The sequence below is a fragment of the Canis lupus genome, chromosome 4, assembly GCF_011100685.1.
Source record: "Canis lupus familiaris isolate Mischka breed German Shepherd chromosome 4, alternate assembly UU_Cfam_GSD_1.0, whole genome shotgun sequence".
Lineage (NCBI taxonomy): Eukaryota > Metazoa > Chordata > Mammalia > Carnivora > Canidae > Canis > Canis lupus.
Window position 1 is genome coordinate 42942489 of NC_049225.1, and position 25587 is coordinate 42968075.

At 40.7% G+C, this 25587-nt stretch overlaps 1 protein-coding gene across 1 annotated transcript in view; it reads right to left on the reverse strand.

The window, feature by feature from the left end:
• Nucleotides 1–25587, reverse strand: part of DOCK2 (dedicator of cytokinesis 2) — a 397882-nt gene that overhangs the window by 271406 nt on the left and 100889 nt on the right. Inside the window, exons 24-25 of the mRNA XM_038534784.1 lie at nt 18932–19002; nt 16837–16943 (exon numbers count right to left, since the gene is read on the reverse strand). Of these exons, the coding sequence (XP_038390712.1) occupies nt 16837–16943; nt 18932–19002 (178 nt within the window). The remainder of the gene's footprint in view (nt 1–16836; nt 16944–18931; nt 19003–25587) is intronic.

Sequence of the window (25587 nt, forward strand, 5' to 3'; positions counted from 1 at the left end):
TTCAGAGCTGCAAGACAGCCATCTCTCTTGCTTTCCTCCAAAGATCTCAAGGTCTGTCTCTTGATGTGTGTGGCTGAGATCTCCTGATGAACTAGAATGAGAGAGCAACACATCTTATGCTCAGAGAATTATTTTCTCCTTTTCCAGATGAACCCATAGTATGAGCCATTCTGCTATGTGCAGACTGGTCCCACTATCCATCAAGACTTGCAACTCACTGTAGGATCCTGAAACACTACATATTTTCCTGAGAGGTGACTGGGACCTCTTGATTTCTTGACACAGGCATTCAGCAGATAGCAGAGTGCTGTAGTGAACCTCCTGCTACCTGGACTGTAATTTATTTAAAAACCTGCAGCTGCAACCAGAGGGGAGCCCAGAATCCTTATAAACCAAACCGAGCATATCATTGTACACGTAGGCTCTGGCCAATCTGGGACATTGGCATGGAGAGGCAAGGCTAATGAAAACCAATGTATTGAGACCCATGGAAATATTTGCATGAAAGGAAAAATCCACCTGTAAGTGGGGTTCTGTTGTCCTGACTGCTGCCTCCTCTCTAAATGCTCAGAAGACTGGTCCTTCAATTAAGATAATTGTTCTTTCATCCTATAAACATGCTTTAAGTACCTACTCAATGCCAGTTATTTGGAATACGAGATAAAACTCTTTACCTGAACACAAGAAGGTGCAAATGCAGGGCATACCTCAGAGAAGCATCAGAAGAATAAGAGCCTCCTCAGATCCATAATAGGTGGATTCTCTCTACACTTGGTTGACTTTTGATAAACCAAATGCAAGCTGGGAGTAATGCCCCATGTGCCCAGATGATGCTGGCACAAGGGGCTCAAAGCTACTATATTGGATGCCAACTGCTTTTAGCTCACCTTCACAGGAGGAGGACTTAACAACTTCTCCATTGTTTTGAGGAGCCTGCAAAGAGTTCACTAGGGGAGGTGTGTTGGACCCAACACAAATTTTTTAAAAAACAAAAAACCACCCTTCCATTATGGAGAGGAGGAATGCTGAAAATTTACAATTGAATCAGAGCAGACTCTATCCCTACTGGGTAACAGAGCCAGTTTCAGCCTGAGTAGAGTGGCAACAGTGAGGATAAAATGGGCTCAAACTGGGTGGGAAAGAGCTGAATGCCTCTCAGCACAATAATGTCAGAATTGGCTAATCCCAAAGGATTGAAGCCAAAGCCAAATTAGTAAAGGAAATACGCTTCCCCCAAATGAAATTAGACTATGCTGTGTCTGAAAAAAAAATTAAAAAAATAAAACAAAAATCAGTGCTAACCATGGCAAAGTATGCCTACTTCTTCGATGACCCAGAAAGAAAACTGGTTGGAGCTCCCTCTGGCAGGGAAAATGACATGTGATGAATTCCTACAGCCCACCTTCTCTCTCTGAAGCCTGTGGTCAGTCACCATCTTTATCTCATGTTGTGGAACTGGAGGCCATGGCCCGAGGAGAACCTCACTCAGAATTAGTTAATGGCTGACACAGGCTCAAAAAGAGACCAAGGAGCAAGGGGCAAGATTTTGCTCCAGGCCAGGGAGGAAAATCGTGGATTTAAGGAAGGGACTGCATAGGGAAGATGTGGGGGCAGGGTGGGAGGCCAGACAATGACAGAGTCAGAGACACAGAGAAATGATCAGGCCTGCAGAGCTGGGGGCTGGTGGGCTACACGGTGGGCACGGTGTGGGCCTGAACCACCACCTCATCACCTTGTGCATTACTCTTGAAGCAGCCATGGGAAACCATCAGCACAGCTGCCTCACAGCAATTTGCTCAGGGACAGTAATCCCTGAGAGCCAGAAACAGCAGACACATTTGCCAACCACTGGCCTACCGTGGGCGTGAGTCATGAAAAAAATTCCCTCACCACCTCCCTAAGGCACTGACATGTGCCCTTGAATCAGAAAGAACAGGGACCCCACCATACTTGAGTCACACTTCCAATAACAATTTGTGTGTGGGCAGCTAACTGGCCTCCTTGTAGCCACTTCATCTTTGAGGGCCTTTTCTTCTTCCTCTGCAGAATGGATGGCAGGGCGGGCAGCTCAATTTGTGCTTGTGTGTGTATGGTCACTGGATTTTTAACATTTTTAGAATAGACATTTTTAAAGAGTAGTTTTAAGTTCACAGCAAAATTGAACAGGAAGTATGGAGCTCCCATGTACCCCCTGCCCCTCCACAAGCCTCCCCTACTGTCAACATCCCTCATCAGAACCAGATCAATTTTTCAGAGATTTCTTTAGACCTAAACTTTTTTGTTAAAACCAAATTGTCATAGACAAATAGAAAGGGGGAGAGAGGGAGGGAAGGAGGGAAAGGGAGAGAGCTCTCCTCTCATTGAAGTTAGGGGAGTAGTAAGGCTTGCTATCCATGCAAGAGTGAACCTTCTTCTAATCTTCTCTGAATTACTAAATTTGACCACCTCTGAGAAGCTGTCAGTGTCCCTTCCAGCTCAGACTTTGATCTACCTCATGGGCTCAATTCTTCAACACACATATGCATATACAATCTTTCAGGTAGTTCTCAAAATAACCCACAAGCCAAGAAGAACACGTGCTTATCAATTTTATTTACATTAAAGAGAGCTGAGGCATCAGGAGCTGGCCATAAGTCTGACTTAAGTCTCCTTCTGGACTTTTGTATCTACTCTTTTTTGGAGGGATTGAGTAAAAGAGGGAAGGTAGCGGTGTGAGCACAGTCCTGAGTCTCATCACCGTGTCAGACAATCAAAAACCTTGAGTGCAGCCAACAAATCTGTTTGCTGGGGACACACAGACAATTAAGAATAGTATGGAAATTAGGAGTGAGAGGTTGGATCCCAGTTTCCTGTGTATAGAAAAGGAAGAGAATAATAATCTCTGTGAGTAGGGCTGATGTGAGGCTCCGTGAAGAGAATGATGTATAGATCTCAGCACAGGTAGGTCCATAAGCGTCAGAGTGAGAGCCCAGACATAACCCCTAATCTGAGCTTCTCATTCAAGAGATGAAGAAAATAAAACAGTGTCATTCACTTTTGAGTTGGAATAAATAGAAAACTGCAAAGCTGAGAACCCAAGCCTCATGAGTTCTGGTTTCACATTCTGTTCCATGATTACAGATAACTGTAATACTAATAATAGTCACTGATGATGATGGTGATGCTCCATATATGAGCAAGTACCAGACCCCACAATGCCTCATATAGGCATGACGGCCTGTGATGCTCACAACAAACCCATGAGGTAAGTTTCCTATGCTGTGCCTATTTGGCAGATGAGGAGTCAGATGCTCCTAGAGGAGAAGTGTCGTGGTTAAGGCAGCAAAGTCAGGACTAGATCCAAGCCCTTGTTCTGAATGATGGTCCTGTGCTGTGTCTGCCTCAAAAATGGGAGGTCTCTCCTCAAATAATTCCCCCCTCTTTAGCTGAAGCCATAATTAGAGTCTTATTTGCCTTTGAATAATTGGCCTCCCTCTTTGCACTGGTGTCTGGTTCCAGTTGGGCAGTCACTCCAGCCTGGAGGGTATCACACTCAGCAAATCCACTTTGGCCGCCTGGGGCTAATGAGGGCTCTCAATGTGGTTGCATTTAAGTGGCTGGTACTGCAGAGAATATCCACACACAGACACACCCCCTACTATCACGGATGAGAGCAGAGTTGTAATAACATGCTCTTCCAAACTGGATCATACCACTCCAGCTCTTCAACTGAGGACAATATGGTCTGCTGTCGCTGAGTCTATCACATAAGGAAGAAGCAAAATCCTGTGTATGAGTGTATGTGTGTGTGTGTGTGTGTGTGTGCCAGCACATGCATGTAGGGGAAGAAGAAGGGAGAGTCAAAATCCTCAACAAGCACTGAGAAAGCTGAGTGAGATTTATGTCCAACAGTGAAGAAATAATGAGCACAGAGGACAAAGATTTGTCTAATCAAGACTATGAATTCCAGCAAGTTTTTCTAGCATTAAAGTAAATGAACCCAAATGTCCCTAAATAGGAAAATAGTGCAATCAGTTATAATCCATCTATGCAACAGGGTCCTATGAGGTCCTTAAAAATAACATGGGAAAATATCCTCAATAATTTTCAGTGAAAGCAATAAATTACAAACCTGGTAAAGTATTATCCCAATTATGTAAAATATATGATACAAAAGACAGGAGGAATAAGCAGTGGTTACCTCTAAATTATGAGCTCATAGATGCTTTATATATTTCCGAATGTTCTCCAGAGGGTCTGTACCACACTCACCTACCTCCTCCATAAACCTGTCCCCAGCATTCCAAAAGTACTGTTCCTCCCGAATTCTGGTAATCATCGTATTTGCAGGATTATTTGTAAATAGCCCTGTAAATTTATAATAAACTTATTCAAGCCCTATACATTATTTTAAATCCATAAATCCTAAATTTACACGGGAGGCCTGTTGTCCTGGGTCCATATGTAGGTTTTGTTTGGACTGCATATGGTTTAAAAAATATATCAGGAGGCTTCACATAAAAACATATTTGTGGAACTTCTCTCCAAAGAGGGGAAGACCGGGTAGCATTGAGTCTCCATATTGACATGGCAACTATCAGTTGGCATTGATTCACAGCTGTTCTATATACCAAAGGCATGGACTCCCCTTCCACGTCCCCACCATTCCCTGCAACCTCCCCACCATGAGCTGAGTTTCAACTCATCATTGTTACTTTGCTTTCTTAGTAGTAGAGAGATATTTCTCTGTATACGTGTCTCTGTCAAAGGTGAGAAGTGAATGACCAAATGGCACTGTGTTTTAGGACCCAAATAAAAGGAATCACATTTCTTTATGAAGTAAATAAAGTTCTCACATGTTTCATAGGTAAGAAGAAAATCTGTTATAAAAAATGTAACTGAAAAAATATAACTGAAGATTATATTATTATTAAAATATATATTGATAAGGTTATCTTATTAAAAGGAATAATAAGTATTGCTCTGCAGCCTAATTCCCTTTTTTTCCTTTTTAAAGGACATTTATGTATTTGAGAGAGAGAGAGAGAGTGAGTGCACACTCGCAAGTGGAGGAGGGACAGAGGGAGAGGAAAAGAATCTCAAGCAGATTTACTGCTGAGTGCAGGGCTCCATACAGGGCTGGATCTGACCCATGAGATCATGACCTGAGCTGGAATCAAGAGTTGTACAACATTCAACTGAATGAGCCACCCAGGTGCACTTGCACCTTCATTTCTATTACCCTCATGGTGTGCTCAAGTTTGAAGACCTCTAGGGTAAATCTTTTCTCTCCCAACTGTAAGCTCCCGGGGGAGGGGGAGGGGCAGAAACCCTTCTGTTCAAATGCCATATTGTACAGCAGTTCAGAGAGTATACTTGGCAATCAGACAGACCCCAACTGGAACCCTGGCCTTGACATGCTATTGGTCTGTGACTATTGATAAGTTTCTCAGCCTCTAACTTTCAGTTTCCTTACCTGTAAAATGGAGATATTAATCCCTACACTTTACAAAGAGGTCATGATAATGAGATAATGTGTGGAAAAAACAGCATAGTGTCTGGCACAAAACAATGGTTAAATAAAGGGTGGCCATATTTTTTTTTGAAGATTTTATTTATTTATTTGAGAGCAAAAGAGTGAGAGAGAGAGATCGATCATGATCAGGGGAAGGACAGAGGGAGAAGCAGGCTCCTTGCTGAGCAGGGAGCCCAATGTGGGACTCTATCTCAGGACTCGGGGATCAGACCTGAGCCGAAAGCAGATGCTTAACTGACTGAGCCACCCAGGTGCCAGTGGAGGCAGAGAAAATTAAGGCCATTCCACTTTAAGTTCAGCGTTAGCACAAGTACAGCCATCCCAGGCCCCTGTGAATAAGAGCTGAACTTTACCTTACTTCAGTTACAGGAAGAAAACAGCTTACAGCTAAACGTCCTAGAAAGCCCCATATTAGAATAAAAACAGAGCCCAAGCCAAGGGCAGGAAGTCCCTATTAGAATAAGAACAGAGCTCAATGCCTTGAAGGCCCCATATCAGAATGTAAACAGAACTTGAGGAATTGCTCCACCCCTTCTGGAGGTCCCCTAGACCAGCCCTTAAAACTAAGCTGAAACCCACCTCGGGGTCTAAGTCCCTGCTCCTCTGTGTTGGGTACACTTGGACCCAAGCTCGAGCTTGCAAATAAACCCTCGTGTGTTTGCATCGGTGTCGGCTCCTTGGTGGTTTCTCGGATTCGCGATCTTGGGCACAACAGTGCCCCATAAAATGATTTATCACTATATTTCTTTCATAATCCCCATAGCATAGTGCTGGCTACATTTTTAGATTTTCAATAAATATCACTTCAATTGAAATGAATCTGCAGCTGGTTTTCAATTCAGCTGTATTGCGGTCTGAAGGAAACTTCCTTCTATTCTAGGACGATGTTGGGGGGTGGGGGGAATCAGCAAAATCAAACCTAAACAGGTCCTCATAAAAGCTTAAGAATGTCCTAAAACCCTGCCTCACTATAATTTAAACCATCCATGACTATAATCTCACAATGAAAACAAACAAAACAATTTTGAAGTCAACATATAAATGTGTAAAGATTTACAGAAACTCTCTCATTGTGTGAGTTTCCTCACGTAAAGAATCACTTCAGAACCGGGAAAGAACCCCATGGGTCACAGACAGAAAGGCACAGAAACAGCCTGATCTTGCAGTTCTCTAGTTTTAATGAGGTACTTTTTTTTTTAATTGCAGAAGAGTTGATTTGGATTGTCATTAAAGTGGTAATTTGGGATTCCCCCCCAATTAAATCATACTTCATAATGTCATACTTCATAATGTCATTAAAAGCTACTATTCTAAGTATTGGGGGAGGTTCAAGAGGAATTCTTTTCTTTTATTGTATGCCGATTTCTTTTCACTTCAGCCAAAAAAAAAAAAAAAAAAAGGACACTTTTCCAAATCTCTCCTGGATTTGTTCTGCAGTTTATTAAATCACTATGTTCTCTGATTCTAGATCTGAAGATTTCTTCTCAAGATTGAATTCTGCGATCAGTCACACTGAAAAGGGAAGAGATGTGAGGGACAGCCTCTTCTCAGATCTCCAAGTGGAAAGGGACATTTTGGAACTGGACGTGGCTTTGTAACACTGTAGGCAGGAGGGACAAGCCCCTCTTTAAAAATCTTTGATGTCTCCAAGTACCCTGATGAGAAAAAAACTTAGGTACTCAAAACTCAACAGCTCTTTCTTGAAGAAAATAAATTGGCTCCAGTATGTAAATCCTTTTACGGTTCTGAGCCTGGCTATGGGAACTTGAGGGCATCTTGCACTTTCCATTTATCTGTTTGACCTTCTATAAAATGGCCTCATTCCTTGCTCCCAGTTCAGGCAGGATATTGTAAAGCATTGGGTGCAATATATGGAAGGAGGGGTTTTTGGGCATGAAACAATGTTCAAAAGACTCAGCAACATTATCGTTCTGAATCAGAGAATGATTTTTTAAATAAAAAGTTTTCATGTTGGTAGAGCTCTGGAAAATCGTGCTCAATGTCATGATTATATAATTGGTCTACAAAGGTTAAGTGACTTGCCTAAGGCCACACAACTATGCCACAAATGAGATAATGTGCATTGGTGTGTAGCAAAGTCCCAGGTTCATAAGAAGCACTCAATACATGTCACCTGCAGTTGCTACTGTTCATATTATTGTTGTTGTTATTATTCAGGTCTCCTTACTCTTAGTTCAGTGCTCTATCTCTCTCTCTCTCTTTTTTTTTTTTAATCAGATACAGAAAGAAACCACCCTGTGGGCCCAAGCAATTTCTTGCTATTAGAAAAATGAACATTCAAAGAAACCATCTCATTTTTTTCATAACTGAAAAGGTCCAAGCCTGGAGAAGTGTTATGTCTTGCCACATAACACAGGAAGCCAACATAACACAGGAGCCTAATTTGGGGTGTGCCTACAGAAAGAGAAGCCTGACCCTCCTAACCCTTCCACCCTCAACCTAGTAATGGCACAAAGGAATTGCACACTCTGGACCAGGGATTGAATACAGGCTCTAGCAAGTCTCCCTGTACTCAAGTCCTCAGGGAAGAATAATGTCCTGGAAATACAAAATACTAAATGGAGAAAATAAACTGTCCCACACCTGAAACTGGGAACAGTTATGGCCAAATGGCAAAAAAAAAAAAAAAAAAGAAGAAAGAAAGAAAGAAAGAAAGAAAGAAAGAAAGAAAGAAAGAAAGGAAGAGAAAGAAAGAAGAAAGAAAGAAAGAAAGAAAGAAAGAAAGAAAGAAAGAAAGAAAGAAAGAAAGAAGAAAGAAAGAAAGAAGAAGAAAGAAAGAAAGAAAGAAAGAAAGAAAGAAAGAAGAAAGAAAGAAAGAAAGAAAGAAAGAAAGAAAGAAAGAAAGAAAGAAAGAAAGAAAAGAAAATCAGTTTCCTACCTCACACCATACATAAAACATAAGTTATGTAGATTGATTACAAACTTGTGTTTTGAAAATCAAGTTATTACATTATTGGTAAAAATATAAATGAAAATCTTTTAGGCTTTGGAATTGAGAAAGATTCTTTAATAAGACATAATAAGATCTGACTTAAAATGATCAATAAATTGATATTAAAAATAAGAACTTCTGTTAAGAAATTACATCTTGAGTAAATGAAAAGATAAGTTATGAGTATATAAATGAGAAGATATCCATAATATATAAGGTCAGCAAAAGATGAGTATGAAGGATACATAAAATTTCCTGCAAATCAATAAGAGAAATACAACCCATCCAATAGGGAAATGAACAAAAGACATGGACAGACATATCACCAGCATGAAACGCAAGTGGCAAAAAAACATAAGAAAAGATTTTCATCATCATTGGTGATCAAGGAAATGCAACCCAAGACAGGGAAGAGTTATCTTACACCTGTCTCTTTGGAAAAACTTAAGAAATGAGAGAATACCCAGTGTTGAAGAGAATGTGGATCCACAGAATCCCTCATGCATTACTGATGGAATGAATGTAAACTGGTACAACCACCTTTGGAAAACACTTTAGCACTATCTCCTGAAGTCAAGCATTCAGGTCCTTATGACCAAGCAAATCGTCTAGTAGTTATATACCCCAAAGAGACTCTTGGACATGTGCAATAAAAAGCATGTACAAGAACGTTCTTAGCAGCAATGCTTATAACAGGGAAACGCTGAACCAGCCTAAGTGCTTAAAATCCATGGTTTGTTCACACAATGGAACCTTCCACAGTCATCAAAACAAGGAATTCTAGCAACCTGTAATATGGATGAATCAGTATAATTTTAAGTGAAAATGATGTCAGTGACTCCTCTACTCCTGCCAAGTTAACCACAGTACAATACCTTTCTTATAAAGGTAAAATAACCAAAGCACTGGGGATATACAGAGATGCAATAAAACTGCATAAGAAGGAAAGCATTAAGGAAGATACAAGAATATGGTCACCTTAGGTAGAAGACAGAGCCACATGGTTACATATAATTAACTGTTAAGTTTCTAGTTTTTGTTTTGGGTAGTGAGTAGCTGAATGTTTAATTTATTCAGTTAATAACTACCTGAATATGTAAGAAAAGAAAAGCAAGCACTTGTATGGACCCTATCATTGGTGTATTGGTGATGAGGTGTATTATGAATCAAGTACCGTAATGTCTCCAGTTCTGTACAACCGAAGTCCTTTCTTTCCTTTCCCCTCTTGTAAGCAATTCTGACCATTTCATTGTATTACTGCCAAAGTCCAAAGACCAGTTTCTGAAAGCTGGCATCGGCGAAGCTCTACACAGAGTAGGAACATAAAGAAATAAATCATAGCCCTTACCCATAAAGAGTCCAATCCATCAGCATAGACAGTCCCATAAACAGACAAATAAGAGTGTGAGATATCACATATGATGCAAGTCTGCACTGTGCACTGTGGGAACCACTTCTCACTGCCCAAACTGTTTTCCTTTCCCACATCTAATTTCCTGGAGGTGTGCTTCCAATTCCAGAGGCATCGACCAGAGGGCCACCTTTATCAGAATCCCCTTGGAGGGCTGACACCATGAACATTGTTCACCTTCCCCACCAACATCTTCAGGGTCGATTCTTTGGCAGACTGTCCAGGATTCTGCAATTTTAATAAACTCCCCAGGTGCACCTATGGCTTGAGAAATCTCCCTCACAGAAGGTCTATGTCTTATTTTATCCTCTTTCTGAATCCAGGATAATATTCTGAACATACTAAACTCTCTATCATCCCACTTTCCCCTATTAGTCAGGTACCCTGGCAGCCATACCATTTTTATAGCCCCTGGGGAAAGAGGTGGGGAAAGCTTCCTCAGGAAGGAAGAAGATGTGACAGAGGGGAATGCTAGTGGCCCCTCTCCTTGAGATTGAGACATGCAGCCCCAAGACATATGTGTCTCAATATCCCTCTTTGAGCCAAAGTCTCAAAAAGAACCATTCTGGATACGTTGCAGGGAAAGCCAAAAGCAAAGGCTCTCTTCCCTTTCCTAATTTGGTCCCTGGGACACAGCTCCAGATGCAACATTGGAAAAAGGGAGGTGGGGCACCTGAGTGGCTCAGTGGTTGAGTGTCTGCCTTTGGCTCAGGTCCTGATTCCAGGGTCTTGGGATGGAATCCCCATCAGGGTCAGTGTAGGGAGCTTGCTTCTCCCTCTGCCTATGTCTCTGCCTCTCTCTGTGTGTCTCTCATGAATAAATAAATAAAATATTTTTAAAAAGGAAAGAGGGAGTGGGCTATCTTGAATCTGAAAGACTGAAGCCACAAGTTACTATTACATGAAAATTTTAAGTTGCCACAGTATAAAGACTCAAAAAGATTAGACTAAAAACAAACAAAAACTAGAGGCTTTATCATCTTTGCACCCTGAACTTGGTGCAGAAATTTGCAAACTTGCAACAGTTGTATCCCTACTACCTCCCAGGCCCCACCTACAAGAGGGACTGAGTGCTGAAGTGCTGAATGAACACGGTGGGGCTGAAACGCCTACTTACTGCAGACTGGACATCGGGTTTGGGTCATAAAGCGGTAATAGTCTGGTTAATAACCAATAATACTGGTTAGTGTCTGGGGGTGGGGGAAAGTGCTGGGGAGATAGAATGCATTCTAGGCAATATTTGCAGAGAAATGGATTATGGAAGGCTATGTAGGTACAATGTCAAGAGAGACAAGAAGCCTGCCACAAGACCAGTGCATGTCCTGGTAGGAAGAGGTCTTGTGCTCTTACTGCCTTTTCCTTCTGAACAGTCTCATGCCTAATGTGGACATCCCAAGCCTCAGGTGGCCTGCTAACACCTTCACTTGCTGCAGTGCAGCTATGCTCTGAAAAGCTGCAGTAACATAGCTACTACTGACATCAAGAGTCCCATTTCCTGCCCCAGCAAAGGTCCCTATACAGAGAGTTGCCCAGCATTTGAAACAGGGACAATGAGTGGAAGATGAAAGAAAAAAAATTTCTTCAGGAGATATAGTAAGGCACACTTATGCCTTTTATATTATGAAGGCAGGAAGCACTTTAAACAAGGAAATAAGTACTATAAACTTCTACCTTGGTAAACCACTGAGATATGGGGATGTATTTTTACCCCAGCATCACATAGCCCAATACATGAATACCCTAATACACTGTGTAATATTTGGTCTCATTGGGATGAAAATTACCTGACTTTCCAGGACTTGATTTCTCCATCTGTAACATGGGAATAATAATACCTGTGATATTGGGTTGTTGTGAGAATTTAATACATGTTTATGTCCTATATAACACCTAATACATAGTTGGCATTTAATAAATATAAGTCTCTCTCTAAGGTGCTATTGATCTCATTATTATTCTTTTGGCTATTATTATACAATAGATACAATAGGTACTTTTCAATAAGTAGCAAGTGTGTCAAGTATTCTGCTGGTTGTTTTACATACATTATCCCATTTTTGTAGCTAAAGAAACCAAGGTTCAGAGAGGTTACTTGTTCAAAGGAACACGGCTAGTAAGTGACCAGGGCAGGATCAGAAACAAGAATTACCTGAATCAAAAAGTCTATATTCTCACGGCAACACTCCTACTCACGTTCTTCAGATGTGGAATCCTGGAGGCTCAAAGTTGCTACATAAGTTCAACAAGCAAAGTAATAACTGCAGAGTGAGAAGACTTTCCTCTACTTCCAGGCCAGTGCTGCAGTGATGTGCTGATTAGCAAAGATAAACCCCCTATGGTACTGGGCACAGCCATCTGTGTCCCCATCCCCCATGGTGAACTGAAGTCCCTGAAGCTCCAAATACTGTGGGCAACAGATAAGAGGAGGGGGAAAGAAGGAAATTACATCCTGATAAAAGAGAAACTGGATGCTTGTACTCACAGAACAGCTTCTCAATAAAGTTTCCAAAGAAAAACCCACTAGCTGAAAATAAACATAGGAAGAACTTCCAAATCTCTGTCAAGTCTGTCTCTGTCTCTCTGTCTCTGTCTCTCTCTGTCTCTGTCTCTCTGTGTCCCTTCCTGTCTCTTTCTTTCTCTCTGTCTCTCTTTCTGTCTCTGTCTCTCTCTCTGTTTTTCCATCTCTGTCTCCATCTCCATCTCTGTCTCTCCCTCTCCTCCTCCTCTGTTTGTTTTGGAAGTTGAGAAAAGCGAGCAATGTGGATCCTAAAGCAGTTTACACTGAACCAGATGGTACATCTGATTAGCATCAGACTAAAAAGACACATTACTTAGAGATTAGGTTCTCATAGGGACAAATCTGTTCCAAAGGCACATAAGGTTTGCTTTTCTCGTAGACTCCCCTCAGAGCTTTCTCAGGGCACATCTATTCCTTTCTCCCTTCACCACCAGCAGGCAAGTCTGAGCTTGAGTTGAAGAAGACAGCAAATTAGTCTCCACAGATTTCTTAGTTCTCCTCTCACTGAACCCTGAAGTCATTCACACTGGGTAAGCCACTCCCTATGCAACCTTGGCTGCTTGAGACTCTTAACCCTCTCATACCCCAGGATAAAAAGTCATATTATGCCACTGAATCCACACAACAACCCAATAAGACCCATACTGTGGTTATTCTCACTTTACAGATGAGGAAATTGAGATTTACAGAATTAAGTAATTTACTCAAGATCACAGGTCTAGTAAAAGTTGAGACTAATTACTTCCATGAAAGAAAAAAGTGGTAAAATGTGTGAGTGTGTGCACGTGTGTGTGTGTGTGTGTGTGTGTGTGTTTTAAAAGAGCCCCATGGAACAAACCATCATAAAGAATGACTGTCAAGTATTCCAAACTATGTAACTATGTTGAGGCATATGGCAGCAAGATAAATAATAAAACCAGAAAGCACAAACATCCCACTCTGACTTTTACTTCTTGTAGACATACATAGCATGGGCCCTTTCCAAAACTATGGGGCAATGAAATTAAGATTGGAAAAACAAACAAACAAAAAAACACATTCAAAACCACAGTGGGAAGCACATGCAGGCCAAGGCCCTTTTATTGATCAAGTCCTACGTTTCTCAGAGATTGAGGATATACATGTAGCTTCCTAGAAACAAGGAAGCTTAGCTTAGGGTTACATGCAACTGTCAAGCATGAAGGGACCCCCTTATTGCAAAGAACTGGAAGGTCAGAACAGAAGCTAGGAAAATGAAAGGAGCATTAGAAATAATAATCACAATGCCAATAACAGCTACTGCTTAGTATAGGACATTATGTTGTGATAAGCGCTTTAAATGCATTATTCACCTCATTAGCCCACAAAACAGCCTCTAAGATAGACTTAGATGATTATTAATTAATAATCCTAATAAGATTATTAATTAATAATCTAATTATATAATTAAGATTATCTACTGATCTTAATAAGATTTTTTTTCCATTTTACAGATACGCTTACTGAGGATCAGAGATATTAAATAAATTTCCCATGGTCACAAAGCTGATAAGAGGATGAATGAGGAATTGAACCCAAGCCTAGTGAGACACAAGAACAGTGCCCTTAACCAGCAAACCTCTCTCCCCCTTCTCCATAGGATCTTTCTGAAGATAGGCCAATAGAATAGTCTGCCAGAATTTCAGAAAGTGCTTAAAAGCCTTCTGGCCCCTCTGCTTGATGTCAATACAAATGTTTAAGGCTGTGAGTACAAGCTAATGTCACCCACAATACTCCAGGCAATTTGCACATCTGGCAGTTAAGTGAGTGCAGGCTCAAAGCAAATCACATCCCTGAGGCACAGGATACTTCACAGGGAGAACAACAGGAGGGATTTCATTACAGCTCAAACTTGGCCAAGGAGTCAAACTCACCTTATTTAAGGGTGTAAAGGAGACAGACCCTCAGCCAAGAGCAAATGACAGACACCCTGTAAGCACATATGAATTCAGACTGTATTCATTTGGAACCTGAACACTTAAGAAGGGGAATGGGCTGAAGTTTCCCTTTGGGGTTATTTTGGGAAGAGGGTTCACCTAGCAAATCAATAGTGGGAGAGGAGTTACCTTTAAGCTATATATACTGCTTTCACAAGTGAACCAAGGATGGATAGACTAATTATATATTGCCTCCCTTTTAAAATGGGTCCCCAAAGAGCACTCTGTTCAACTATTTCTAGTCTCTCTAAGTGTTTAAAGCTTAAGAATTTAGCATTTCATTTCTAACTGTGTACAACACTGGGGCTGGCCTTCTGTTAATATTAATCAGAGGGTTTTTACTGAATCTGAAACTCAGAGACACAGCAGGACTGGTGAGCAGCAGCCATCCAGGCTGCTCTGTGATTCTGCTAGCTCTCAGGGGCCACCACCAGCCCAGGAGATGTGACTTCAGTAAAGGAATCACTCTGACTTCCACCAGCCTGGAATTGACACCACATGCCCAATCCAGGGTGGTGCTAGCACTCCATCTGTCCTCAGTGCTAAGCTGGGCCCCTGACAATGATGGCAGCACTGAACAATGATTGGGAATCAAGTAACCCCACCCTCTGCTGCCTGTGCAGTGCAGCATCATATGTAGCTAAAGTCATCCTTGTCACATCCCTGGGGTGGGACTCAATTCATCTCTAAAGTGACACTACCTGTAATCCAGGAAGAAACTGGATTCTTCTGGGCAGGAAGGGGCAGGAAGGGGCAGGCATATTTCAAAGCTTTCAGAGTGAGGACAATTCATTCTGTTGTGGAGTCCATGTTCAATATTCTGACATGGAAACCACAGAATGCCCACTTTTAAAAATCCAGTATATGAGAAATACAAAAAGACTTACCAGGATTAGTTTCCAATCACCTTGCAACAAACCACCTTGCACAAATAAACCATATATTTATTGGATTAATCTGTTGTCACACATCTGTCTGAATGGTCAAGAAATCACAGAAATGAGTTTGAAATCACGAGAACGCTTTTCTTCTTGTGCCCTTCTCCTGTCCTTAACTCCAAGGATAGGAATTCAGACAGCAATTTTGGATGTACCTTGTTAACTAGGCATTGGGGAAAAAGAATATTTACAGTGAAGTGGCTCCTGAATATTTCTGTGATTACCAGACAATTTACATAAATATTCAAGCCTAGCTCTCTAAAGAAATTTCAGTTGGGTGATGACTGTTCCTCTGCTTTCTAAGACCTCTTGTTTCTTGCAGTTTGCTTCTCATTTTATCACCGACACTGGTGTGGACACAGAGGAATTAAAAATTAAGAAGTGTTGGCCTTAGTGTACAGAAAGTAGTGCTGACCCTCAAAAATCATTGCTTTCACCCTCATAAATAAGAGTAATGCCAGAAATGTCAAATGTTGCTGGAGATGATGTGGTTGATGCATTCTGACTTCTTTCTAATCCTGCCTGGTCATATCCAGATGTGTGGCCATCTAGCTCACTAACCTCAAAAATAGGACACCCCAAGGTTCTTAGCACTGGGGCCCTGGTCAGAGAATTGGTGGTTATCAGAGATAAGTTTGGGGTGAGCAGAAGCTCTGACCATAACTTCTGCCCAAAGCCACTGTCATTTCCAGGAAATACCATTAAGTGAAGAAAGATAAAGTATAGTACAGGTGAATATTTGCTGCTATTTGATAATAATAATAATAATAGTAATAATAATAAATTAAATAAATAAAAATAAATTAAATAATAATAATAATAATAAATGACCAGGGAAGAATATTTAGTATATAAGTATCTGACTGCTTACACACAGAGTATCCCTGGAAGTAAACTCAAGAAACTAAAACCACCAGTTGCGTCTGGAGAAGGGATCCAAGTGATTATGCCCAGGTTCTTAGAGGGACTCTTTTCACGTGGTACTTTTTCATACCTCTGCATTTTGATCCATGTGAATGTATTACCTACTCAAAAGTAATTTACAGTTTTCAAAAAAATAAAACAGAGCAAACTCCTCTAATTCCTACTCAATGAGAATCATTGAGATGGGTCACGGGAATCTGCAGTCACTCTCTAGTTTATCCTTTCACTTTGGAAACTTTGAGAACTTCTCTGTTACAGGTTCTTTCTAACAAAAGAAACTTCACTTACTTCTTCTCAAGTTGAAGACATGTGTTTAAGTGTAAATCATGTAGGGGAAAAAAACATCACAGCAGAATGACCTAACATGTATGACTCCAAATTTACCACCTCATCAAACTCTCTCAAGAGGAGCAAACAATGTAACCTAAGCTTCCTAAAATCAATTTAGATTGTGATAGCTAAGTTGTCAGCCACTTTCTACTTTTTGCATATATTCAGACCAGGGAGTTGTTGGAGAAGAAACATTTGAGTTACCAGGCTGGTTGCTCTGGCCTGCTGAGAACATGAAGCGCATTGTGTGGTTTATGGCACCACCCACCTAGCCAGGATGCTTTGCACTCACCTTGTTTTTTAAAGAGGTTGCTCTGGACTATCTCATTCATGGATTGGACTTTCTGCTTCTGCAGTTTCACAGGGGGGATGCAGGTGTAGAACTCATATAGGAGTTGGCTGAGGGCAGGAAAAATAGGAGAGCAGAGGGCCAGTTAGATCAATGTTTGCCACATCCTGGCACTTAGAATTCATGCCCAGATTGTCAGTTCTGTGGAGGAAGAAATGACATACATCTTGCTCTCTTCCACCACTACCCCACCAAGTTCTCTCAAAGCATCAGATGCATAGTAAGCCAATATGCAGTTGGTGTCAATTTGACTATTAATAGCATCCAAAGAGATGCGAAAATCTGAAAATAATACCAATAACCCTGAGCCCGTATGTGTATCAGACACATGCTTTGCACTTTATATCAATTATGCCATTTGAATCTCACAACTCTATGAGGCAGATAAATACTTATCCCAGTTTACAAGTGGAAAACTAGGTTCAGAAAAGTTAACTAGCTTTCCCAAGGTTGCACAGCTAGGAGGCTCAGAAAACAAGGATTTAAAACCAAGTTCTGATTTTGTTACTATACTACTTTATTTACAAGTGTTTTATAGTTAGTAATACTTTATAAGTCTTAAGATCAAAAGGGTCCTTAAAAAAAAGCTATGAAAAATTATAGGTTAGAACTAGTTTGGGACATGAAAAAGGAGAGTTCTTTCTCAATAGAGCGAACGTAAAACACCACTGAATCTGAATTACAGCCCCTGTCAGCTTTCCCAAATCAGCTCATTGTGTTCATTCATTCCTTCAAGTACTTGTTAAGCATCTATCTGATGTATGACAGGCAACGTGCACAATAGTGGAGATACAATAGGAACAGACATGATCCCAGTCGGCATGGAACTCACATTCTTTTTTTTTTTTTTTTTTTTTAATTTTTATTTATGATAGTCACACACACACACAGACAGAGAGAGAGAGAGAGAGGCAGAGACACAGGCAGAGGGAGAAGCAGGCTCCATGCTCCGGGAGCCTGACGTGGGATTCGATCCCGGGTCTCCAGGATCACGCCCTGGGCCAAAGGCAGGCGCCAAACCGCTGCGCCACCCAGGGATCCCTGGAACTCACATTCTAATGAAGGTTGGCACACAGCACAGAGACAAACAAATCAATATGAGGGGATAAGTGCAATGAAGAAAAGAAATAGGGAGTTGATTCAGAGAGTAATGGTGTAGGGGCTGGGGGAAGAACTGAACTTATTTACAACGCTCAGAAGTAGCTCCTCTGAGAAGGTATCATTTAGTTTGAGACTAGAAGGATGAGAAGAAGCCAGCAGAAATCTTGATATGAAGAAGAAAAGGACATGAGTGAAAAAACTGAGAAGATCCAAATCAAGTCTGGAGGGCAGTGAATAGAATTATAGTGATGTTCACTTCTCAGTTTTGATGACTATGCCATAGCTAAGTAAAATTTGAACTCATTAACGGAAGTTGGGCAAAGGGCATATCTTTGCAACTCTTTTCAAAATCTAAAAGTATCTCAATAAAAAGTTTTAAATTTTTTCTATATATTTATCTTGGAACTTAAGTGAATTTAGGAAAAAGAAGGAAAGGCCATACCTGGTATAGAGGCCTCTAATCTAATAGCATAGTCACTTTAAATAAATGTGTTCATCTCTTGAGAGAAATGTGATAAAGAAGAAGGCAAAAGGGAGTCTATTTCTCTATTATTCCTATTAGGGACTGGAAGTTGCTCTCTGCAGTGCATACAGGACACAGACTGGAACCCTAAAATAACCTCCAAGCCCAACTGGGATGGTGACATTTACGTTTACACCAATCAGTTATTAAACCTACATGTTTTCATTCTCTACCATTCGTGTCATCAATGAAGGATGCTTATTTTATATTATTTTTCACTGATGTCTGGCAAATTAAAACCAGAACATAGAAGTCCAACACCGGAAGCCCTATACCAAGTTCCTAACCATGGGTCCTCCCTCGCCCCCCCAGCTCTGGATGCCGACGTAGAATCCCCCACAAAAGCATTCCTCCTCTCCCTCTGAACTCCTGGCCTGCCATCAGAGCCCAGGAAAGTAGATGGTGAGCTCTCACCTGAGTAACTTTGCATCGAAGACCGTCTCCACATCATGAAGGACAGATGGGATATATTTCAAAGCCGCCACCTAGGTGGAAAGTGGAATAAACATGAGGGATGTCCACATCCAACAACTCCACATAATAAGGAGGATACTTTGCAATGTGAAAGGGATCAAGGGATAATGACCCTGAATCCTGCCCACTCCTGCAGAGATTCAAGACTCTGTATGCACACTGAGACATTAGCATGCACTACTTTGATGACAAAAGCAAACCACAACTTCTCCTATCTTCAAGGAGGCAGTAATGGATATGATGATCACAGACTTTGAAGTTAGACATCTGCTGTCAAGTCTTGGTTCTACTCCTTGTAACCATGTGGTTTTGGACAAAACACTTAACCTCTCTGATGTGTCAATGTTCTTATCTGTAAAATAGGGAAAATGAAAACTACTTTGATTGGGAAAATGAAAAATCATATGCATGAGGCATCCGATAGAGAGCCAGGCATGTTTTGGGTGACTGCTAAGTACTTACTTCTGTCATTATTGGAAGGTGGTGCGTTTGAATTGTTTTGTGGGTGGCAAGGACAGCTTGGACTGAATTATTTATATTTTCTCTCCCTGGCCAATTTTTGAACAGTGGTGGGCATGTCATGTTTTGGACCACTAGATAGGCTAGTGTACTAGCTGCACATTGTGGTGGCCTGTTTCTTTCCCCTGTGCAAATTAATTGATGCATCCAGAGGTATGAGACACATGCAATCCTCTGCACCACAGCAACCTTTGTGAAGCAGCAGAGTGGACTGCAATTTCTACAGAAGGAGTTATAAGTCACATGGCTGGACAATAATACTTAAGCATCTAGTAGAAAGATGTATTTTAAAATATTCTCTTATTTTTCTTTATATTCTAAAGAAAGTGTTCATAGTCTACATGTATCAATTACCCTTTAGTAATTAGATCAAAATAAAAATATTGAAACTTCCTTTCTAAAGAAAATTGTACTCCTAACCATATACAATTGAGCTTCTTAATTGACATAAATAATAATTATGACTATTCTCTGAGAACTTTTAGTGGGGCTGACACAGAACACCTAGGAGATTATTTTGTTAAACTTTATGTCAGCCCTACAAGGGAAAACTATTTTCATAGATAAGGGACCTCAAGATTAAATAAGTAACCCCAAATCCCAAAGTTAGCAAGTAAGAGTCAAGATTCAAATTTAGGCAGCCACCCCGCATAAGCCTTGAGCTATATGCCCACCTCACTCAAATAACAACTCCTCTATGCCTTCAACGTTTTCTTGTTTCTTGCTGTTTATAATTTTTAAAGGTCAGTAATACATGCAATGTAAAAAATATCACACAGGATGAAGTATTAAGGTGAAGATTGTTACTAAAGTCCCACACCTCCATCTCAGCTCCAATCCTTATTCCCCAGAGGGGCTACTACCAATGAGTTTCCTTTCAGATTGATTTCTGTGCAGGAATGTGCATGCATGCGTGTGTGTGTGTGTGTGATTTAGACAGTTCTGCACCTTGCTTTTTCCAATGAACCCTACAGCACTGATAACTTTTCATGTCATCTCATAGAATACATTCCCTTCCTATCCAACCACTACTTAGCAATGCCCTTATGAGTACACAGTACCTTCTTTAAATCCTCGCCTATTGTTGGATTTCATACTATATTCGATTTTTCTTTATTGTAAAATATGTGGTAAGAAAAGAGTTAATATATACTTTTATGTACCTGTAAGAATCCCTACAAGGTGGACTACTCAGATGAATTAGTGCATCAAAATGTGTATATATTTTAGGAAACCCTGTCATATTACCTTAGAAAGAAACAGTAACCAGTTTCCTTTTATTCCTTTCCCAAAACCCTAACATTGGTACACAAATATTTTTATTTTGTCAATGTGATATATAATTTGTAACTGTAATTTACAAATCTTTGGTTTCTAGTGCATTGGGCACCTTTTCTATATTAATTGAACATCTGTATTTACTAAATTGCTTGTTCATATCTTCTCATTTTTTGAAGAATTTATTTCCTTACTTGTTTCTGGAATTCTTTATGTATCATTAAAATTAACCATTTTGCAGTAATATGATTTGTAAGAATTTCCTCTTGCTTGTCCTGTTGTTTGTTGCTTGGCTTTTAGCTTTGTTTATCATATCTTTCATTGCACAGAACAACTTTAATCTGTATGTTGTCAGATTTGTCAGACTTTTTCTTTATAGTTATTGGATTTTGTATCCAGGAATTTATTTTTTATTCTTTCAATTCGAGATGACAAGAGATAACAAGATTCCAAAGCTGATGTTCTATTGGGACACCCTTATTCCATAGGATGATGTTAGGTATCCTGTGAGGGAAAAAGTGTTTGCAATAAAATAATTTGGAGAAACCCTGGCTTAAGTAAAAATAAACCAGTAAGCTTTTTTTTTTAATTGCAGAACTTTTCATAATTTTAATATGCTAGGGTACACTGTAACATTTCTCGAGGCAGTTACAGTATCCAGTACATTCGGACCTAGCTGGTCAAGGCCATTTTTATCAGGAAGCACCAAACAGATGTAGCAAAAACAGATGCCTGGAAAGCTGGGCAAGCAAAAGAAAAGAATGAATGGGATGAGTCTGGGCCAGTGGGAAGTAAGGAGACATGAGGAACTCACACTCTCTCTAAAGAGTAAGTCATTCTTGTTGACCTGTTCTAACCCTGTGCTAGCCAAATCAAACACATCAGCAGGCTGCGCTTCCCCCATGAGTTATGTATTTACAATGTTTAAATTCTAAAGAGATGCCCTATGCTGAGACATATGCCCTGAAAAGACTGGTCCAAGGACTCTAAGCAAACTGTCCCTTCATTCACTCTTAGACCAAAGAACATAGAGCTCTGGGCCCACAGGGACCTAAGTAGGAACCTCAGTGCTCTAACTAGTACCTGCATGTGCCCAGGGCCATTTCCTCATGCCCTGAGCCTCAGCATCGTTCCATGGGGCAACAGGGAATGATGTGATATACTTTACTAGTATATCATGTACCTATTGCAGTGTCCAGCACACAGTAGGCCTCCAAAGGTGTGTGTGCTGAATTTTACTTTATTCCATCTCTCAAACAGCTTCCCTCACTCCCCAGCACCTGGGTAAAATATAATATGTACTTATCAGAATTAAGACCAAAGTGAGAGGACAGAAATAGAAATCAAACCCTCAGCAAGTTGGGAAAGCCAGGACTTCATTGTCTATAGCAAGTTACTGGCTTTCAAGAGCTGCATACCCTTCCAGGGCTTTGAAGTGATACTGTGGAATAGCAGTCATCAGGAGTCCTGCACTTAAATGCTTCAGCTGTTAGTGGGGAAGAGTTGGATGGGACTGGGACAAGGCTGTTTCAGAAGAAGCAAATCTTCCCAGTATTAAACTTCCATCTGGTCCAGGAGGCCTCACAGAGAAGTGGCAGGTCTGTGGTTTCCTTTTCCAACAAGGGCAGCCTACCTCTGACCCAGGAAGTCAGTAGCGCTGGCCTCAAGTCTCCTGTCCATAGCTCTCCCCTTCATATGCATTAGTGGAGTAATGGCAGGTAGGTTCTGTAGGTGCAACCAGCAAGATCCCCTCCAGAAGGCAGAGCAGCTCAGCCATAAGACTGTCTGCGGGCCTCCATTTGTTGCATGTTTCTAAGGCCTAGAAATTAGAAACACCTTGGCTTTCTAGACCTGTTGTCCTTTTAGGAACTATGTTGCTTTACTATTGGTGTAATTTTTACTGTTATTAATACCACTATTATACATAAAATAATATTGTTATGTTATTACTTTCATCCCATAGTATATATTCCCCAATATATAGAATATTTAAGAACATATACAGATAAGTTTTTGTATGTGTATATAAATGTATATAATAGTATTATTAATTTGACAGTTTTAAAATAACAACCATTATTAGAAACTTTAAACATGTCAGATACTTAACATGCATGACCTCACTGCACTTTACAGCCACTCTATGAATATACTGTCTTTCCATTTTACTAGTGAGGAAACTATAGCACAGAGAGGTAGAATAATTTGCCAGAAGCCACAGAGCTAATGTGCAAAATAATAAGAATTTGTACCCAATCCTGTCCAACTGCCCCTAGCCAGTGTGTTTTGCTACTGCCCAACCTGCTTTAAGGAAAGGCTTCCTTCCATCTTGGCAAGTGAGGAGGTTTCGGTAGGAGAGAGAAGGCTGATTTGGGGAAGGAAGTAGATAAAGAACTTTCCTCTCTTTATGAGGATAATTTTTGAAAAGAAGCTACAGTTTTTCTGACAGTTCCTCTCAGTTAAGGATCTTCCTTGCCACATACATCAGGCATAGTAAGAATGTGGCAATGAGTGGATTTCCTAGATTAATCACCCATTCTCGACCCCTTTCAAAGGCGAATTTCAGCCTCAAGAAGAGAGGTGGATCCAAACCAAGCAACGTTGGTTTCACTGGCCCAGAAATAAGCCATGGGTAGACACTTGAGATGATTGTTATCTAGATAGACTTCCCCAGAACTGATAATCCTGGGCTGCTAGAAAACAGCCATTATTTAAAAATAACAACAAAACTCAAAACTGAACAGTTACACTCCCTCAAACTCAAAGGGGATTTGTCTTTTGAGGGTTTCCAGACTCTTCCCCCTCCAAACTAAGTAGGAATCAACTGCACGAATGCCAGTAGACAGAATTTTAGCCAAAAAGAGCATGTCTTGCATTGATGTGGGGTTTTATAAGAGGACTAGGCACCTTCCTCATTTAAGAGCACAGATAGTATTTCTATCCCACCAATTTTCAGTCCTTTTATTTTCACCAAGCAATGGATAGTCAAGGTCCATGGAAACTATGGACGATGTCATAGAAATGCACCACAGCATGATCAGAAGAAGACAGCTTCCTTAGAGATATGGAGCTGTCCCTAAGGACAATACATGTGACTCTCAGGACAGGCAGCCTCCTCACCAATCTTTCAGGGAAAGAGAAGAAAAGATGAACCAACATGCTCCAGAATACATATCTCTCCACGCCTTCTGTAAACCAACATTATGCTGCCTCTCCGACTTGTTGGGGCAGAGGAGTTTAGTGTTTATGAATGGCTGCCTGAAGAGGCAGACTGTCTGAGCCAAGTCCCCATGGATCATTTTTATCTGTGTGGTCTTGGGCAAGTTAACTCTGTGTTCTTGTTTTCTCACCATGAGAATAAAGGAAATAAAGTCACCTAATTTAATTTTCTTTTTTTTTTTTTTTAATTATTTATGATAGTCACACAGAGAGAGAGAGAGAGAGGCAGAGACACAGGCAGAGGGAGAAGCAGGCTCCATGCACCGGGAGCCCGATGTGGGATTCCATCCCGGGTCTCCAGGATCCCTAGGCCAAAGGCAGGCGCCAAACCGCTGCACCACCCAGGGATCCCCTAAAGTCACCTAATTTAGAGGTCGATGTGAAAATTAAATGTTAGTGATCAGTATGACTATAGCAGCCTCACTGGAACAAAATTTCATCCTCCCCACCACTGAATCCATTGTCCCCAAACATTAGCTCTAAGTATGGGGTATATGGTTGAGAAGGGGACAAGTTAAATAGTTAAGTCTCATTTCTACTACTTCAGGAATTCAGCATACAGCCTATGGGCCAATTTGCAAGAATGGACCACTTTCTTCCTTTAGTTTGGACATTGAAACGTTTTATACCAATAAACAATGAAAAGAGAGGAAAGAAAAAGACATCCTTAATTAGCTGGCTTCCATGACTATGGACCAAACATCTATCCATCTTTACTATTGTTTACTGTTGCTGATTGCTTATCCACTTGGCATTTTGCAGGGAGACTTGGGTCTTTCATGAAACTATGCTTTCTTTGGTGGTGATTAGGAACACAAACTCTGGACTTACACAGTCTGGATTCAAATCCCAGACCTGCCCCTTCTTAGTTGTGGTTAAGTTATTCAGCCTCACTAAGCCTCCATTTCCTCATCTGTAAAGTAGAGATAAGAAGAGTAGTATTTGCCTAATAAGGTTGTTGTCATAAAAATCAAATGAGCTAACAATATATGTAAAGCTTTCAGCTCAATGTGTGATACATAATAAATGCTAAAACACAAAACAGTGGAAGCTAATATTCATTGTTTCATTTGTTCACCCAAAAAATATCCAAGTATCTACTAAGTGGCAGCCACTGGTTCAGATGCCAGGGATACAAAAGACAGAGGTCCTTGTCCCTCCTGGACAGTCTAGTGGTATCATTAGCATGTATGGCAATCATAGTGGCTGAGAGAGCATACTATTCAGCATGAGTTGTTCATTTATTTTTACTCGTACCATCAAATTGGAGCATTATGATGAACCCTGTACCTAAAGGAGAATGGGACAAATGGGTCTGTATAATGTCACCAAATGCCTTTACTCACATTTGAGCTATATCCAATTCACTTGTGTCTGATCTTGATCCTCTCAACCTACTATCAGTTTTATCAACAATGCTCATAGGGCTGGCACACACAGGGGTTTCTAAGCTCATGGCCTGTTACTGAAAATATGTAGAAACCCCCATCCTAATCCATTCCTTGTGGCAGAGGGAACATTAACTTTGGAGTCAAGAGACCTGGGTGCTTTGAAATCCTAGTTCCACCACTGTGGATAGA